The sequence below is a fragment of the Theropithecus gelada genome, chromosome 15 (assembly GCF_003255815.1).
Source record: "Theropithecus gelada isolate Dixy chromosome 15, Tgel_1.0, whole genome shotgun sequence".
Classification (NCBI taxonomy): Eukaryota; Metazoa; Chordata; class Mammalia; order Primates; family Cercopithecidae; genus Theropithecus; species Theropithecus gelada.
In genome coordinates, this window is record NC_037683.1 from 18512758 (window position 1) to 18532944 (window position 20187).

At 41.1% G+C, this 20187-nt stretch overlaps 1 protein-coding gene across 4 annotated transcripts in view; it reads right to left on the minus strand.

The window, feature by feature from the left end:
- Nucleotides 1-2327: 2327 nt before the first annotated feature.
- Nucleotides 2328-20187, minus strand: part of MRRF (mitochondrial ribosome recycling factor) — a 65688-nt gene continuing 47828 nt past the window's right edge. For 2 of the 4 annotated variants that reach the window (XM_025359057.1, XM_025359060.1), the window contains exons 6-7: nucleotides 12840-12999; nucleotides 2328-3269 (exon numbers count right to left, since the gene is read on the minus strand). In XM_025359057.1, the coding sequence (XP_025214842.1) occupies nucleotides 3192-3269; nucleotides 12840-12999 (238 nt within the window). In that variant the 3' untranslated portion in view covers nucleotides 2328-3191. The remainder of the gene's footprint in view (nucleotides 3270-12839; nucleotides 13000-20187) is intronic. The other 2 variants (XM_025359058.1, XM_025359059.1) reach the window with 2 other exon arrangements.

The following is a 20187-nucleotide window of genomic DNA, read 5'->3' on the forward strand; positions in this document are numbered from 1 at the left end:
ACACACACACACACATATGCACAGAGAAAGGTCTGGAAGGATATATGCCTAATTTTAAAGGAGTAGGATTAGGGACTGGTGAGATGTTTTAACTTTCTACATTCCAACTTATTTTGTAATTTCCAACACACACACGAAAAAAATAAACAGGATAAAAATTATCAAATTCTCTTCAGCCTGAATATTTCATGGGACTTTGAAAGTCATTAAACTGAATAGAAGAGGTGGTTAATTCTTCCGGCAAGTGTGAGAATTTCCACTCAGCATTTCTTTTTGAGAGAGGCTGTAGGAGACAAGAGATGGAGAATGAATTGCTCCAGCATTACTCATTACATCCAAACAGGTAGTCTCATTCTTGTCCCTGTCACCACTGCAGCCCTGACACACAGAGTAACAGAGAAACTCTTTAATAAATGTCAACTGAAATTGAGTAATCAGCTGAAAGCCATTTGCTGAGCTGTCTGACTGCCCTGGGCTCGAGGTTTTCCTTTATTCATTTATCATGATACAGCTTTGGCCAACATACACACAGGAGAGAAACTGTTGACATGTGGAACCCAAGTACAGAAAATCTTTCATTTTCCTCCCTGTCTGTTCACCAAATAAGTTTTTGTTTATTTAAAGACTACAGAGGATTTGGCTGTTAAGAACCAAATGCCTTTGGAGTGGAGTTACAACATAATTTATCATTTCCTCTGTTTATTAAAAAATCCTGCATCTTTGAGAAGCACATTTGCAGTAAGTGGGGGATTTCGGCCACTCATGAAAGACTGTTGCAAAGCCCCTGTCATGTGACTTACCCCAATAAAGGCTTCTTAATTGCTGTATCTATCCCTGCTCTTCCCCCAGCTGACTTCTAATCGTGTGATGACCACTTAGGGCTGGTGAATGGGGTTACAGAACAGGTAAGTGGGGCAGGAGACTGTGTTAGTTTAACTTTGGCCCAATTTTGACCTTGAATCCTTACTGCATGTTTCACCAGTGTAAGTAAAGGGGAAAGTGCAACCCTTATTGCCTCCAGCACAGGACAGAATACGGAGGAACTCAAAGAGCAATGAGAAGTTGGATGCTGCTTAGAAAGAACTCAGCCAGGCCTTGCCACCACCAAAGTGGGCTCCATTCTGAAAGCAGACACCTTGCAGAATTGGAATGAACTTCCTACTTTTCCACCTGAGAGATTATTATAGATAGCAATTTAGTTCAGTGCACTATGTACTCCCTCAAAACAGGGGCCATATCTTACCCATTTTTGTATTGCCAGTACGTAGTACAGTACCTGACAGTTGGTGCTCACTAAATGCTAATGAAGACAGCAGGACAGTGGTTCCTTCTAGATTGGTGAGACACTGGGAGCCCAGAGAGGGCATGGAAGTCCTTCTCCCTAAACCTTGCCCTGTGTACCTCCTTCATTGGGTTGTTCAGCTGTATCTCTTATAATAAACCAGTGAATGTGTTTCCCTGAGTTCTGTGAGCTGTCCTAGGAAATTAACTGAACCCAAGGAAGTCAAGGACTCTAGTTTGTATTTGGTCAGTCAGGAGTATGGGTGGCCCAGACTCGTGACTGGCATTGAAAGCGTTGGCAGTCTTGGGAGATGGAGCCCTCAACCCATGGGATCTGACACTATTTCCAGGTAATGTCAGAAATGAACTGAATCAATAATAAAAAATAAATTTAAAAAAAAAAAAAAAGAAAAAAAAAGAAATGAACTGAATTATAGGATACCCAGTTGGTGACTGCTGGAGAACTGCTTGGTGTGCGGGGGAAACAAACTCACACACCTGGTCACAGAAGTGTTCCATGTTGAGTGTGAAAGTATAAAAGGAAAAAAAGTTAGATTTTTTCCTTTTACATTAGCACATTAGGCCTCCATTTGAATGCCAGCTCTGCTACTTGCTAGCTATGTAACCCTGGACAAGAAACTTCACTTCTATGTAAATGACACTGATAATGAATCATGAAAACCTTCTACCACTTATCAGCTTTGCTTTGTTACTTTGGGCAAGTTACCTAATACTGTCAAGACTTAGTTTTCCTATTTGTAAAATGGAGATAATACACATCTCTTAAGTTTACTGTCAAGATTATAAATAATGCCCAACTCATAATGGCTATATTAGGAATGAATGAATGAATAAAAAATAATTGGCGGGAAAAACCTAATAACCCAGCATCCAAAGATAGGCCACAATAAACCACTTGTCTGTCAACAATGGGCAGGCCCTGGGGGAAAGGTGTCTCACTGCCAAGTAAATGTTGAGACCAAGTACCAGAGTGGAAAATGATAGAAGGACAGTATTAATACCAGAAAGAAAAGAAGTCAGCATTTTCTGGGTAGCTACTATGTGCAATTTATTCACAATACAACATACGGCTGCCTACTGTGCTCCAAGCATTACACAAAGTTCTGAGGATATACAGGCTAATTAAATGCAAAAAGGATACTTAAGAGTTCGTACAAAGCAGTAGACTATGCTATGAGAGCCAGTAACGAGGGCCCTAAGTTAGAGGGGAAAGGAAGACTTCCCAGAGGATGTGATATCCAAGACAAGGCCTGATAATAAACAGGACTGGCCAGGTAAGGAGGGGAAGAGAGATCCAGGCAGAGAAAACAGCATGTGTGAAGATGACTCCGAAGCAAAACTACTGTTCTGGGTGCTTCACATACAGATCCTCAGTGATCATCAATCCAGACCAACTCTATTCTTTCCTTTGTGGTTGTTATTCCTTCCAATTTATTTAGATTTTATTGTTTAGTGAAAATGGGCCTCTAGTAAAGTGTCCAGTCACAGGTGAAGGCCAATATCAGCCCAAGCAGAATTTTAAAATGGGAACAGAGCCTAATTACTTGAAAAGGAGGCTCCTAAGATGAGGAGCAGGTGGTACTAAGCCTGCCAATGGCCTCAGTCCCTTGGCGACATCAAGTCAAAGCAAAAGCCTGAGTAAAGGCCCTTTGCCAGCAGCAAGTATTTTCTGAGAGTCACCCATGTCAGAAGGCCGAGAGCAGAAGAAGGAGGAAGAGAATGAACAAGTCTGAGTGTTCCACTGGAAGTCTGGGCCTCACAAGGACAGCCTTCTGTCAGAGTGGTGACAGTCTTCTGTGTGGATGGGGGAGGGAGAGAGGTCCCAATGTGCCACCCATGGGATCCAGCAGAAACTGGGCTCTGGAGTACTGCTGGTCCCCAGTGGACTTTCATCCAAGGAGTTCTTTGGTCTTCACTGCCAGATGCCTGTCCAGTTCTGCCACTGTGTCATCGGCCATTTGGCTGATCTGCAAGAACACAAAAAGAGAGAGCCTGATTAATGGGGCTGGAAAAGGGTAGGGGATGAATATTCCAGAAACATGAAAAGGTTATGTGAGAAATAATAATAGAGACAAAAGTTCACATTAAGTACCAGCCAGGCACTGTACTCAGAACTTTATATATATATATATATATATATATATATATATATATATATATATNAATATATACATATATATATATATATATATATATATATATATATATATATATATATTCTTTTTAACTCCTAACAGCAAACCCGTAAGATAGATACTATTATTATCCCCATTTTGCAGACAGGAAAACTGAGGCATTTAGATTACTTATTCAGGACACATAGCTAGAAAGCTAGAATGACAAAATTTAATCCACAGTATTCAGATTCCACAGCCCAAAATTCTTAACTAGTAATCTACAATATAGAGAAGCTAGTCTTATCTGTTCCTTAATGAGCCTCTAGAATTTCCTACACCTCAAATACTTTGTATATAAAGCCCTCATACAAATTGATAATAAGAATATTAAGATCCCAATAGTTAGGCGGAAAAAAAAAGCCTTGAAAAAAAAAAATGAGGTACATCTGGTTAACAAACATGGAAAACAGACATCAAAGAAATGCAAATTAAAACAAGATACAATTCAGCTATCATAGCAAAATTTGATGCTGTGGTTTTTAATTACAATATTCAATGCCAGCAAGCTATGATGAAATGGATAAGCTCATGTATCACTGATAGAAATTCAGATTGATGCAAATGTTCATACCATTTAACCCCAAAATCTCTCAACTGGGAAATTATCACATGAACAGGATCTGAAAAAATTTTCTGAAGTTCTATACACAAAGATATTTATCCCAGCTTTATATTTAATAATACAAAAATTAGAAAATCTAAAGTTATAGAATGGGGAAGTAGTTGAATACATATAGTCATTAAAAATGGTTAAGATTTTCTACTTCTTAAGGATAGGGTGTTAATATGAATAACATTCCAGTACATATCATGGAAACATGCTCACATTATCCTTGAACTGAAGAAAAGCAGGACACAAAATTGTGTATATACATAGTAGAAATGATCTCTAAAATATATAAACAAAAAATCGTGTATTTTTAAAAGCTGCAAGGAAACTTGTCAAAATATTAATAGTGGTTATATTTTAGTGATGGGAAGATAGGTAATGTATCGTTCATGTCCATCTCTGTCACATCCAGCCAAGGACTTAACACATATCAAGTTCTCAGGAAAAACACACTAAGTGAATAATTATTAAAGTTTTCTGTGCTTTTCTATATTTTCCAAATTTTCTGCAATAAACATGTACTCCCTCTAAGAATGAAAAACAAAACGCAATACAATATAGTAGCTGCTGCAGCCTCCTTCCTATGTCTAAAAGAGACTGAAAGCAGGAAGCCTTAGGCAGGAGGCTTTGAGGGCTGCAGCATGGTGCCAAGGATCTGCATGCTCAGCAGCATAGCGGCTGTTGGATATCTTTATTTGCAGACCACAGGCCTTGGCTAGGAATTGAGAACCAAATGCACTAAAAAGGGTAGAAACTAAAAAGGATTTACAGCAATTGGTCCCGGGCAGGGAGGTGGCCAGGCTCTCACCATAGCAACAGTTGTACATTTTTTCAGCTGGAAAAGCAAAGCACCTGGGGGCTGCCAGACACTGCAAGAGTGGCTGGACTCAGAATGACAGTTTGGTCCCTCCTCACTCAGCTAGCCACAAAGCCTTGAGATGCTTTTGCCCTCCTGTGGCTGCATTGCATGCGGTGTGGCATGGTGCCCAGCAGTACTCCAACACCTGCAGGCTGGCAGCCTGGGACAGCCAGGAATGATGGCTGAAAGCCTCCTCTGGAAAAATGGCTTTGAGGGTAGTTTGGGGACAAGGATGGGGACTGGGAGGAGGGAGAGTACTTAGGGTAACAATTTGATAACATGGGTTCTGGGTGAAATTAGTGGGGTGAAAATGTGTAGTCACATTTTCCCACTTTGACTCTCAGTTTCCTCATCTATCAAATGAATATGCAAACACATTTTAAACTGGTTATTTGCTATTTCGTGTTACTATAACTTTTACTATCACTTCCTAACTTCTTTCCAATTAATCAATTAATGAAAATAGGGCAGGTGTGGTTGGTGGCTCACACGTGTAATCCCAGCACTTTGGGAGGCTGAGGTGGGAGGATCACTTGAGCCCAGGAGTTTGAGACCAGCCTGGCAACATGGGGAAATCCCATCTCTTAAAAAAACACAAAAAATTAGCCGGGCATGGTGGCATACGTCTGTAGTCCCAGCTACTCAGGAAACTGAGATGGGAGGATAGCTTGAGCCCAGGAGGTGGAGGATGCACTGAGTAGAGATGGTGCCACTGCACTCCAACCTGGGCAACAGAGACTCTCTCAAAAAAAAAAAAAAAAAAATTAGTGAAAATATTTACTAACGTTTTACCACAGTACAAGCATAAGGTGTTCTTGGGGACAGCCTGCCTATAAGTTCATCTTTTCTACCTTTATCAGACGTCTTAAAATAATGATGATTAATAGCAACAAGGCCAACAACAGCTTCCACTTACTGAGTACTTACTACATGTCAGACACTTGGTTAAAACTTTACGAGCATTATTGCACACAATCCCTATAACATACAAAAGACTGTTATCTCTCTTTACCATATAATAAACATTATTTAACTTGACAGTTGCATAGTAGGAATGCAAAAGTGTTTTATCTTCTATTACTTCATTCAAATCCAACAACCTCACATAGCCTCTATAAAGTAGGTATAATAGGTATTATCCCCATTTTACAGAGGAGTAAATCAAGGCACAGAATGTTAACTGATCAGTCCAAGATCATATAAAAAGTCAGTGGTTGTAATCCCAGGATTCTGGGAGGCCGAGGCGGGAGGATCATGAGGTCAGGAGATTGACAATGACCATCCTGGCTAACACAGTGAAACCCCGTCTCTACTAAAAATACAAAAAATTAGCTGGGCATTGTGGGAGGCTGAGGCAGGAGAATGGGATGAACACGGGAGGCGGAGCTTGCAGTGAGCCAAGATTGCGCCACTGCACTCCAGCCTGGGGGATAGAGCCAGACTCTGTCTCAAAAAAAAAAAAAAAAAAAAAAAAAGTCAGTGGTGTGGCTGAGCCAGGAACTCACCCATCTTAATGGCCAGTTTGAGGCTCTTATTCCCCTTTGGAGGGGTCCCATAGCACCTGGCCGAGTCCTTCCTCATTCCAGACAGGCTGTGTTAGGGACATTAAGAGTCAATCCAAGTTCTACATTTAAAGTCGCAAGACTGGGGAGAAGAGAAGGATAAAGAAATAGGGCGAAAAATTACTGAAGACCAGCCACCATACTAGCCACTTTTAAGTATGTAGCATCATTTGGTCCTCGTATCAATCCTGTGCTCCCACTTTGTGGATGAAGAAACAGAGGTTCAGAAAGATGACACCATTTGCCGATGTTAACAGCTAAGAAGTAAAACAGCCAGGATTTTAATCTAGGCCTGTCCCACTCCAAAGCAAGAACCCTTGCCAATATAATGCACTGCCTCATAGAGATTATAACATCGTCATCATCGTTATCATCATCACATTTGCTACTTACAAATTCAGGAAAATGAAAGGCAGGGACAGAAAAGGGGAATGGCAGGAGCATGGAGTACACTCCTGTGGCAGGCCTGCCTATCAGCCATCCTTCCTGAGGCCTAGCTCAAAACACCCACTGCCTTGCCTGGACCAGCTCCCTGCCTGCCACCCGTCTGCCAGGAGCCTTTCCCTCCTTTAGCTCTGCTAGCACCCAGCTTTGCTCATTTCAGAGCAGCACTGTTTCTCAGGGAAAGGCAGCAGTGAAAGGATCTTGGCCAGAGTTACTGGTGGTTTCTGCCAAGTACTTTAATGTTCAGCAGGCGCATTTATAGCAAACCAAAGCCAAGGTGAAACAGCAGGCTGGCAGATGTCAGAGTCCTGAGCGGGAAGACCCCGGTCCCTCTTCAGCAAAGCTTGCCTGGAAGCGGGCTTGGGAAGTAGCGGGGGTGGGGGAACAGTTGAGGAAATTTGGGGGTCAAACATGACTACAGGGATAGAACCTACAAATGAATCATTTCATTCTTATTTTTATTTATTTATTTTTTTGAGATGGAGTCTTGCTCTGTCGCCCAGGCTGGAATGCAGTGGCACGATCTGGCTCACTGCAAGCTCTGCCTCTCGGGTTCAAGCGATTCTCCTGCCTCAGCCTCCCGAGTAGCTGGGACTATGGGCGCCCACCACCATGCCCGGCTAATTTTTTATATTTTTAGTAGAGACATAGTTTCACCGTATTAACCAGAATGGTCTCGATCTCCTGAATTCGTGATCCACCTGCCTGGGCCTCCCAAAGTGCTGGGATTATAGGCGTGAGCCACCGCGCCTGGCCTATCATTTCATTCCTATACACCAAAAATTAAAGAAGCATTTTTATAATAAAGCTTTAAAAAATCTGACCTCAAAAGATTTTTGAAAAGTTAAAAAAGATAATCTCACACAAAATAAAATCCAAATTGTTTATAATCCCATCTTCTGAAATGACCACCTTTAATATTTTGACATGTATAAGCTGCCAACCCTATGTACATGTGACTTTCCTTTATAAAAATAAAATCAAATGGCAGTATAATGTACCTTTTAAAAACAAATTCCAAAAAAATTTACCATGTCTATAAAATATTTTTATAACTTTCTATGTAGATTTTAATGAATGTAAAACAATTTACTTCCCACAGTTAAAAATTTATAGAGTTTCCAGTTTTCTACTATTATATATATCAATGAACATTTCTATAAATAAGGCTCTTGATTATTTATTTTGGGCAAATTCCTAAGTCGCTAAATCAGAATTGTATGGATTTTAGTGTATATTATCCTCTAGAAAGGTCATATGGATTTATACAAAGAATAACAATCTTTTCTATAGAGTGTGAAAATAAAAGCAACACTTCCCAGATAAGCAACATTTTCAGCTCAGATAAAAAATTCTAGGTTCAAGTGTTAGGGGTTAAAAAGGCAAATTAAATACATATATATTTTAAAAACACAGTAGTATGTACCAAGAATCTTATTAAAAATATGCAATCCCTCTGTACAGTAATTCCACACTTGGGACGTTCCAGTCTATTCTAAGGAAATCTCAACAAAGATACAGAGATATATATATACTCACTGCAACCTTACAAGAAAAAAGTTTAAACAAACTAAAATGTCCAAAAAGAGGGCTTATGAAAGTGAACACCACAACACCAACTATTTAACAGGCATCAGAAAGAGTTTTACAAAGAGTTTTTCAAGACATGAAAAATGCTAATGCCTTTGAGGTCAAACAGAAAATAAAAAGCTGAATACAAAATTGCATATATACTATATTTTGTCAACCATGCTTAAAAATATGTAGTTTTGTTTTTTTTTTTTGAGACGGAGTCTCACTCTGTCGCCCAGGCTGGAGTGCAGTGGCCGGATCTCAGCTCACTGCAAGCTCCGCCTCCCGGGTTCACGCCATTCTCCTGCCTCAGCCTCCCGAGTAGCTGGGACTACAGGCGCCCGCCGCCTCGCCCGGCTACTTTTTTGTATTTTTTAGTAGAGACGGGGTTTCACCGTGTTAGCCAGGATGGTCTCGATCTCCTGACCTCATGATCCGCCCGTCTCGGCCTCCCAAAGTGCTGGGATTACAGGCTTGAGCCACCGCGCCCGGCCTTTTTTTTTTTTTTTTTAAAGAAAAAAAAGGAAAAAAGAAATATTCCAAAATGTTAAGAACGGTTGCCCTCCAATGTGGGATGGTAGGATGAATTTTCCCCCATTGTTTTAAACAGTCTTCTGTACTCTAAATTTTCTCCAATGAACATATATTACTTTGATAATAAGGAACAAAAGTAAACAAAATTTTAAAGCTGTCTGATGAAGCAACAATCAGCCATAGCCTTGTTTTATATCTTTAAAACATGCATGCGCGCATACACACACACGCACACACACACACACACACCCCCCAAAAATTCCAGTTTGGGGCCTTCTGACAGCAGAAAGAATACCATGAAGTGTATATAAGGCTCTCTCTTATTCCAAACTTTTAACTCTATGACAGTAAATTAAGTTATTAACTATCCCGGTTAAGAATAAACATTTAGCTGGGCTCACACCCATAATCCCAGCACTTTGGGGGGTTGAGGCGGGAGGATCATCTGAGGTCAGAGTTCAAGACCAGCCTGGCAAACATGGTGAAACCCCGTCTCTACCAAAAATAACAAAAATTAGCAGGGCATGGTGGCACATGCCTGTAATCCCAGCTACTCGGGAGGCTGAGGCAGGAGAATCCCTTGAACCCAGAAGGTGGAGGTTGCAGTGAGTCGAGATTGCACCACTGCACTCCAGTCTGGGTGAGAAAAAAAAAAAAAAAAAGAATAAACATTTAAATAATATTATTTTTTGAAAGATGTCTATGATATATTGTGTCATATAAATAGTATGATACTTTTTCTTTTTCTTGTTTCGAGAGAGAACTTGAAGTTCTACACTAAAATGTTAACAATAGTCATCTGAGTGATGAGATTTCAATTATTTTCTTCATTGTTTTAACAGCAAAACTAATACAGCTATTTTCACTTTAACAAAAATCAACAGTAATTGGCTGGGCGCAGTGGCTCAAGCCTGTAATTCCAGCACTTTGGGAGGCCGAGACGGGTGGATCACGAGGTCAGGAGATCAAGACCATCCTGGCTAACATGGTGAAACCCCGTCTCTACTAAAAAAAAAATACAAAAAGCTAGCCGGACGAGGTGGTGGGCGCCTGTAGTCCTACTCGGGAAGCTGAGGCAGGAGAATGGCGTGAACCCAGGAGGCGGAGCTTGCAGTGAGCTAAGATCCAGCCACTGCACTCCAGCCTGGGCGATAGAGCGAGACTTCGTCTCAAAAAAAAAAAAAAAAAAAAAAATCAACAGTAAGAAGCACTAAAGAAAAATTCTTATCTGAAGAGGATGGCAAAAAGCCAGTGCTAATGAGTGAAGACTTCCAGCAAGGTCTTTGTCAAGAGGGTTTTATCAAGAATGCTTGCTATCTGATCATTCTTCCTCTTTCAAGGAGCTATGGGCTCTAGTCCCTGAGGCAGATGTCCTGGCTTGCTGAGTGAGGAGTGCCTGGCAGGCCCTGGAGGTCCATAGGCTTACCACCAAGAAGCAATGACAAGGCAAAGCAGTGAAGAAATCCCCTGGGAGAAAGACCAGGAGCTGGCCCAGCTGGAGCCAGGGCCCAGACTATTAATGAGGCCTGGTCAGTGCTCAGGAAAGGCCCGCCTAATCTCTGAACCTCCTCTTTTAGCTGATATAGGGAAAGAGGAGGGCAGAGAGATGGCAAGAGAGGAGCTCTGAGTGTGTGGGTGTCAGGTACACTAATGGTGCTTTCTAGCATACCAAGGAAACCATTCAAGGCAGAAATGACCAATCCCTTTTTACAGAAAACAGACTCCAAAGAGTCAAGCAACTTCCCCAAGGTCACAGGACAACAAGTGTAGAACAATCTTCTAGGTCATTATCTTCTACACGTGCTTTTACAGAATTACCTGAGAGCTTTTTAAAACTATACATTCCAGCTGGGCGCACCTGTTATCCCAGCTACAGGAGGACTACTTGAGCCCAGGATGACAAGACCAGCCTGGGCAACATAGTGAGACCCCCATCTCAAGAAAAATAAATTAATAAAATTAAGTAAAATAAAAATATACATTTCTAGGCAGAGCTACTGTATCAGAAAACATATCAGAAAATGCAGGAGTAGGGCCCAGGAAGCCACCTAAAATTCCCCCCGCCAGGTGATTGTTATGGCTCTCCTACTAGTAAATTGCTAGTAAAACTAGCATTTTAACTGCTGATGGAGGAGAAGGGGAGCAGCTAGTCAATTTATGGACTTCTTCAGGTTTCTCCTTGTTTCTCGCTTCTCTCTTCACTCCCTATCCAGCCCACACGCCTGTTCAATCTCCCTAAAATGCTGCTTTATCGTGGATGAGGAGGCTTTAAGGCCTATCAAACCCTTTATATTACATTGAACATTACTAATTCTATCTCTACATCTTTCTACAGGTGCCACTCAGGTTCAAGTCACCATCACTTTCTGGTTGGATTTCTGCAGCAGCTTCCCTGGTCTCCCTGCCTTCAGTCTTGCCCCCTACAATCTGTTTTTTACCTGGCCACTACAGTCATCTTTCATAAACATAGATGTGCTCTCTCCATCATCTAAAAAAAACCCTTTAAGCATGTCTCTGTATGAGAATCACCTGAGAAGGATTTAAAATACAGATTCCTAGGCTCTATCCCAGATTCACTGACTCAATCTCTGGAAATGGGGCCCCAGATACCTGGATTTTTATAAGCTACCCAAGTGATTATGGTACTTTGGTAGATTAGATGTTGTTCAGCAAATATTCACTTCTTTCCCCAGACCTCCATAAATATATGTATTTCCTTGTACCAAAGATATTGAGCTTGGCCCAAGTGACTTGCTTTGGCCAATCAAATGTGAGAAGAGTAGGTGTTTAAAATGTACTTGAGTGGTTGGGCTTATGATCGTGGCATCTGCTGTTACCACGAAAAGAGGCCCTAGGAAACCTGTTGGCTCCGGAAGATTAAGAGATATATAAAGCAGATTTGAACCCAATCCAAGATCTGGAGTCAAGCCCACTGAGCCCAGGCTAGAATAGCTACACCCCAACTGGCCCATGGAAATAAGAATAAGAAATAATGCTTTGATATTGTCGATCACTGAGTTTTGGGGTAGTTGTGTACCATTACTATGGCCACATGACTTATATAGTCGCACAATGTGAGAAAGTCTGTACATGTTAACGTTCAAACCCCTAAACCTGGTGTACAAGACCTTCCTTCTATTATCTAGCCACTCTGTTTTCTTTATTCATTCCCTAGTCTTATCCTATGTTCAAACCCGCATGATCTAACTGAATATTGTTTTTATATCACCATACCTTTGTACATATGGTTTTACTTTTCCCCCTTGTCACTCACTATTTTACTCCAATAGCTTAAGATTTATTCAAGTGCCACTACTCAGCACACTGAGAACATTAAGTGCTCACTTCTCAGCAACCAGAAAACCACACAGGAGAACATTAGTGTAAAGGCTCTGAAATCAGTCTGCCTGAGTATGGATCCGATTTCTACCAATTTCCAGCAGCATGATTTTGGGCAAGCTATTTAACTTACTGGAACCTCAGTTTCCTTACTACCTACCTCATAGTTTTGTAGTGATGAGGGTAAATGAAGTAATATAAAGTGTTCCACACAAAACCTGGCACACAATACAAGTGTCTTATCCTCCTCTATGGATCCCTCTGAATCTGGCCTTAGATTCTGGCCCTCTGTTCTGGCCCAGAACAGAGACTCAAGTCAATGTTGATAATGTGAATGAATGATGAGAGGTATTCTGTTTTAACTGTCCTCACCTCAAACATGAACAAATGATTCCTTGCGTTGAATACACAGATACTACTACATCTGTTGGCAATAGTACCTGTTTCTCTACTAGCCTAATGGTGTCCTCCGAGACTGTATCCTTGGATTTCTTCAGCTTGTTCATTGCGTTGGTGCGAACCTTCCGTAAAGAGTCTTTGGCCTTGTTGGTGTTCTGTTTGGCCAGTTTCACCAGCATTTCTCTGTGCTCTCTGGTTACTCTGATAAAAAACAAAAAACATTCAACAAAATCATTCTATACATTAACTGCTGGCCAAGAATTTAACATCACTCTGTCAACCAGTTCAGCAGTTTGTAACTTTCCTCTCTGTGGGCTGAACTCCTGGAATTTCCAGGAGGAGGAAAACACATGTAAAAAGGCTTTAAGTTGCCCAAACGTGGGCACACTGGGTTTGACTTTGTATAAGGTACCAAACTTCCCAGTGAGAGAACTGGGATTCAGATCCCAATATTTCTGGCCTGTATTCCTTCTGCTACTCTTGTAATCTGTTTCAAGTGAATCATGCACTGCTGCCATTACTTCTGCTTCCAAGCAGAAAGCTCTTCATAGTCAGTAATATGAAGCTTGGGACTGAAAAGGACAAAACCACCAAGAGCCCATGTTTCATTTAAGGAATTGGCTGAAGCACTGATAACAAAGAAAGGAGTGACAAGAAAAGAGGCTGGGAAGCCATATCACAGAGAGTCTTGTAAGATCACAAACCACATTTTACAGATGAAGAAAATGAGGCCCAAAGAAATTTGGTACCTTATACAAAGTCAAACCCAGTCAAACCCAAGCTGGCCTGTCACAAAAGCCAATGGTCTTAGTATGACAACATTCCTCTGCTCCCCCCGGGTCCTAAAATGGACATGCTTATGCTTCCTGACCCTCAAATCAACACGGTTCTTGCTCAAGAAAGGACAATCCCAAGTTCTGGGTACATGTTCAGTGTGGAATAGTGATGAGCAGCTGTTAAAGATTTAGTAACATCTACCTTATATTTTCTCTGCTGAGAAAAAAATAATTTTGAGAAAGAATAAGCTCTGAAGGGAACAGTTATATTTATGTAAATCCTTTTGGATTCAGCTATTTGAAGGTATTCTCAAAATAACAATGAGTCTATTTACTACTATTATTAAACCCCCCGGGCCACGTGAGTACTTTAAGTATGTTACTTCATTGATCCTCACAACTCTTCAAATGAGGAAACAGGCTCACAGACGTTAAGTGACTGGCCCGTGAGCATGAGTGAGAGAACTGGGATTCAAATCCCGATCTTTCTGGCCTACATTCTTTTTACTCTTGTAATCTATCTCAAGTAAATCATGCACTGCTGCCATTACTTCTGCTTCCAGGCAGAAAGCTCTTCAAAGTCAGTAATATGAAGCTTGGGACTGAAAAGGACAAAACCACCATGTCAGGAGTTTAGGGATTTGGATCAGATCTTGTTACTTTTATGGTTTTTAATTCATTGAACAAAAATCATGCTGACATGTTTAGGTCTCTTTTTTGTTCTGCCAAAGCATATGTCAATATAAGGAAGGAACAGGAAAATTAAAACTTGATCCACTGATTCAAAAAACTTAATCCTGCTGAAATACTAAGAGAGGCAGAAAATAAATGAATCTAAGCCTTTAAGAAACCTCATAAACTTCTCCAGAAAGAACATACTGAAGTATTTGAGTATTGTATTTCATATAATTTCAAATAGGTATCTCACTGTTTAGACAATGCTTAATAAAAGAAAAAAAATTATCTGATCAACTTTTCTTTTCACTACACTGTTATATTTTAAATGGAGGAAAAAACATACATTTAAAAAATATAAAATGAGACTAAAAAATCCTTAAGAATTAAAGGCTACATAAAGAAAACAAAATCATAATATAGGTAATTTGGCCTTAATAAAATGTATCATTTTGTATTTATTAATGCAAATGTGACATTACCACACTATTAACACCAGTTTCCACATGTAATAGTGTCCAATCATTGACATTATCAAAAATATTTCCATTTCAGGATGCAAAGAGGCAATAATCAAAGAGATACTACAAGGAAATGGAGAGAGGAGTGCAGTGAGAAGGGGGAAAGGGAAGGAGGAAGACAAACCATGCTAGGCACAGGGCGGGCTGAGAGGGAGAAGGGCATGTGTGTGCTCGGAGCTGAAAAGAATCTAAAATACAAGATCAGAAGCAGTTAGGGTGATGGCAAGGCACTGGTTCTGAAGTCAGACAGACTAGGTTCATACCTCTATCTATTGCTCAGAAGTTGACTATCCTTGGGCAAGCTACTTCATCTCTGTGAGCCTCAGTTTCCTTATCTCTAAAATGAAGATTTAAAAAGACACCTTACCGGAGGATTAAGAGAAGCAGACACAACAGATAAAGTATCAATAAAGAGAGCAGCATATATAGTAGCCTTGAATAAATGGTAGTGTTTATGAATGTTTTAATCAAACATGTTTAATTACTTCCTCATGAAACAATCACAGCACATCTGTTTTAGAAAAGAAACATATTTTATTATGGAAATATTTTCATTCTTTTCCGAATGTGATTCATACATCTGATCATCTCCACCTTGCATTCCTGGGGTTCTGTGAGTATACATTAGAGTTTGTGTTCCAGGCTTCTGAACTCAGCTGGTTAGTTCTGAGTACCCACTTTAAGTTGATATGCATTCACTCATCAAGCACTGGCTGAGCCTCCTACGCTCTGTGCCAGATCTTGGGCCAGACCAAGGAGCTTCAGAAGAGGCAGACCTGGCCCATCTTTTCCAGAGGCTCAGACTAGTGGTGGAGACAAACTTGTCAGCCACTACTTAGAAAGAGGATGACTGCTGCTAGGATGGAAGGATGGATCTCCTGTGGGAGGAGCATGCAGAAAACACAACACTTCTATCTTGAGATCTGGAAACTGCCTTATGGATGCACAGTAACTTGTTAGCTGCAGAAGAAAGCAAAGTGCATTTTGGGAAGCACAGTGGGAGATGTAGCGAAGGGAGAGCATGAAGCTGAAAAGGGTACATCCCAGTCAAATATATTCTACAGGCCTGGAGTTTTCAAATTCTTCTTTAGCCACAAACCTTGGCTCCAAAGAAAACTGAGGCAGAGACCCCATTTGTAAAGCAGATAAAAAGAGACTACTTCAGTTGAAGAGGAGGAGGGGTGGGCTCTATCCCAGGCCACAAAACTCAGCTCCGCCTCCACTTCTGGACCTGCCACTTACAGGCTGAGTGACCCTATGCAAGTTATTTAAACTCTCTGAGCCTTGATCTTCTCATTTGGAAACAGAAATCAAAAACAAACAAATGAAACAGAACCTCCCTTTCAGAGTTATTGTGAGATTTAGATGAGGTAATACATGGAAAGCATCCAGTACAAAGCCTGATAGAGAATAAACACTCAGGAAATGGAAACTGTCTCTGCTGTTGTTGTTGGTTACAGTTTTGGAAGCCGTGAAGCATATTCAAATAACGAAGAATCTATTCATGAAAGTTTTTAGTCAACAGAGAAATGACAGAGCAAAGATCTATGCTCTGGCAAGATGACTTTTTGAGATCTCACTGGTAATTTCATATCTCACAGACATTTCAAAATCCAAATGCTCTCAGAATGTAGCCCTGAAATTTTCTCTTTTCAATATTCATTCATTCAATCTATAGCTTCATTCAATAACTACTTACTAGGTACCTACTATAAGTTACTCACTATGACAGAAAAAAGGGAGACAGCATTAAATACACAGGAGTTTACCATCTGACAAGGAAGGCAGTCATTACAGAAACACATACAAATTAATGAATAAATTACAGTGGTAATATGCACCATAAAGTCATATAGAGTTCTACAAAAATAATTAAGTGGGGAAAGGAGTATGACCAACCTTTCTTTGTGGGACCCCAGGAACTAAATGTGGAGATACTGAGGCTAAGTGATATTTAAGTTGCGAAAGAGTTGGGGGGGTAGTGAAAGATCATTCTCACCAGAGGGAATGGCATGTGTAAAGAATATAGCTCTTATAGGATGAAAAAAAAGTGATAGTATTGAAAGAAGGCGGCAAAGACTATCCCAAAAGAGAAGGCTGGGGAGGCTGGCAAGAGAAAGGCTTTGTAAGCCCTTCAATGTCACAGTGGGTCTTAGTAAATCCACTGACAGCTCAACAAAATATGGTATAAGCATATAATGTTATTCAGCCTTAAAAAGAAATGAGAATGTGATATGTGTTATCACATGGATGAACCTTAGCATAAAAAACACTTAGCATAAAAAACATTATGCTAAGTGAAATATGCCAGACTCACAGAGACACATATTGTATGATTCCACTTACATGAAGTTCTTAAGAGTTGTCAAATTCATAGAGACGGAAAGTAGAATAGTGGTTACCAGGGGCTGGGGGAAGAGGGAAGTGGGGAGTTGTTTAATAGGTAAAGAGTTTTGCAGGATGAAGAGCATTCTAGAGATTGTTTATACAACAATGTGAATATACTTAATGCCACTGAACTGTACACTTAAAAAATGACTAAAATACAAGCCTGGACAACTCAGCAAGACCCCATCCCTACGATACACAATAAAATTAGCCAGGCATCATCATATGTGCCTGAAGTCTCACCTACTTGAGAGGCTGAAGCAAAAGGATCACTTGAGCCCAGGAGTCTGAGGCTGCAGTGAGCCATGATTATGCCACTGCACTTTAGCCTGGATGAGACAGCATGACCCCATCTTTTTTTTTTTTTTTTTCTGGAGATAAGAGTCTTGCTCTGTCACCCAGGCTGGAGTATAGTGGTGCGATCTCGGCTCACCACAACCTCCGCTTCCTGGGTTCAAGTGATTCTCCTGCCTCAGCCTCGTGAGTAGCTGGAATTAGTCGCAAGCCACCATGCCTGGATAATTTTTGTATTTTTAGTAGAGACGGGGTTTCACCATGTTAGCCAGGCTAGCCATGAACTCCTGATCTTAAGTGATCCGCCTGCCTAGGCCTCCCAAAGTGCTGGGATTACAGGCGTCAGCCACCGCGTCTGGCCTGACCCTATCTTAAAAAAAAAAAGAAAAGAAAAAAAAGACTAAAGCAGTACATTTTAAAAATGTATATTTTACATTAAAATAAGAAGAAACTTGATCAGATTTTTAGTTTGTGTAGACAGCAATATACAAACCAGATCTACATACATGTAAGAGTCTGACCAGGAGCCTCTAGGTAGGTAGACGGGGAGCTCAGGACCCACCCTTTTGCAGTTTCTTGGCTGGGTGAGGAAGCCTTTTCCGCTAGGGTCAGAGAGCCTCTAGCACAAGGCAGGGGTTTTGGCCGAGCTGGCAGGGTCATACTTTGTTTGTACAAGCTCCACCAGGCAGATCTTCCAGTAACATCCTGGATGGGGGCCTTCCTGAAAAATTCCTTGAGCATGTTCCTATGAACAATAAGCAGAGGGCATGCCCCACTGCTAACTCACACAACAGAGAATCCCACTGACTGAAATGATACTTCCTATTGTTTCAATGAGAATGTGACACATGTACAAAGCTATACACCAGGTGTATATCAGAGGAAGTCACGCTCAGCTCAGGTAATGACAGCAAAAAAGTTGTAATGCAACAGACACGCAACTTCAGAAGGCTCTTTGGACACTTAAAGGGGGCTTTAAAATGTAGAAAGGACATGGTTTAGGGCCAAAAAGACCTAGGCTGAAATTCCAGCTCTGCTACTTGTTAGCTTCAGAACTTTGAGTATGCTATTCAACCTCTCCAAACTCAGTTTTCTCCTATACAAAATGGGAGTAAGAATATTACAAAGAGGGTGGAAGTGAGGATTAAATGAATTAATGGGGGCAAGTACTTGGCGTGCTGTCAATATGTATGCACTGTAAAAGCTCAACAAAGGACAGCTGAGTTATTATTCTTACTACAGAATCTCTGGGACTTGGGGAGAATAGGATGTGAGCAGTGAGAGAGAAAATGGTCACAAAGGATTTTGCCACTTGGAGCTTAGGCAACTGAGGGGATAGTGAGTAGACAGAAACAGAACGTGAACAGAGGAGAGCAGTAGGCAATGGGGAAAGCGGGGGACATGAATTCTGCTCCAGCAGCTGTAGGGAGCAGGTTAAGGGAGAAGGAAGCTGCACTTTCAAGGAACGGCATATCAAGATACATTCCTGACACTGCCACTGACAGAAACCTTGCCACCTCCTCCCTGGGCTTTCGGGACTCCCTCTACGGGAGCATGGGCCTGAAATCAGGAGGATCACGTGCCTGCTTCACTGTTTGCTGGTGGGAGCTGCCCTATGCCTTGGGGCTGTGGGTCCTGAAGGAAATGTTTTTGTTTGTGTAGCCTAGCCAGATTTCCTATGCTTCTAAGGACACCACCCTCGCCTCATCCCACTAGCCTGTTTTACATACATTAATGTATCATAAAGACATTAGATCTTCTGTAGGTATCCTTTTAGCCCAAGGAAATCATACATTTTGGAAGGACTTCTAACACCAGTAGTAATTTTAGTTCTCTCTGGGGACACAACTGGGCACCTGCTTTCAAAGGACTATTCTGTGACTGATGCCTGGTTAAACCAGACATACCATCCCGAAACACAGCCCAGACCAGCCTGACTGAATGAGAAAGGAGGTTGCGGTCAGGGGTCACAGCTCCACATTCCCAGCTGAGTGGTCTTAAGTCACTTGTCTTCTCTTTCCCTGTCGCCACAGAAGGATGGAAACCCCAGTTTTGGGGTAAGTGGACATAACTCTTGCCTCAGCTCCATCATACATGCAAAAAAGCACAATTTGGTGGTCAGAGCAAACCTGATTTCCAAATCCAGCTCTGCCACTTACAAGTTGAGGACCTGTGGACTTTAATTTTTCCTCTCTGAATGCAAGGTTGTCAGGTGAAGCACTTAAGAGAACAGTCTCTGAAGTCAGACTGTTGGGGCTTGAGGTCCAGATCTATCAGTTTTCAGCTTTGTGGCCCTGGGCAAGTTATTTTACCTCTGCATCAGTTTTTCCATCTGTCAAATGTGTATAATACTGTTTACTTAACTGTTCTTCTCTGTTCCCATTCAGTCCCTCTTACAACAACTTAATTATTGTGAGAATTAAACAAGTTAATAAATGTGCTGGTACATGGGATGTACTCAATAAACATTATCTGTTATTTCCTCAACCGTCAAGTGCAGAGGGATGAGGGAGGCCGTACAGGATTTTTCCAGTGTTATGAGCAAATGAGAGAAGATAGCTAAATGACTTTGCATATAAGGTAATAAACTATTTTAAGTTCTCAATAATATTATTAATAAAAGTAATTGTAATGTTTCCTACTAGGGGAGAACATAGCATAGTGGCTACAAGTCCAGGCTCTGGAGAAAGATAGCCTGTTCTTTCACTTATTAACTGTGTGACACTGGGCACAAA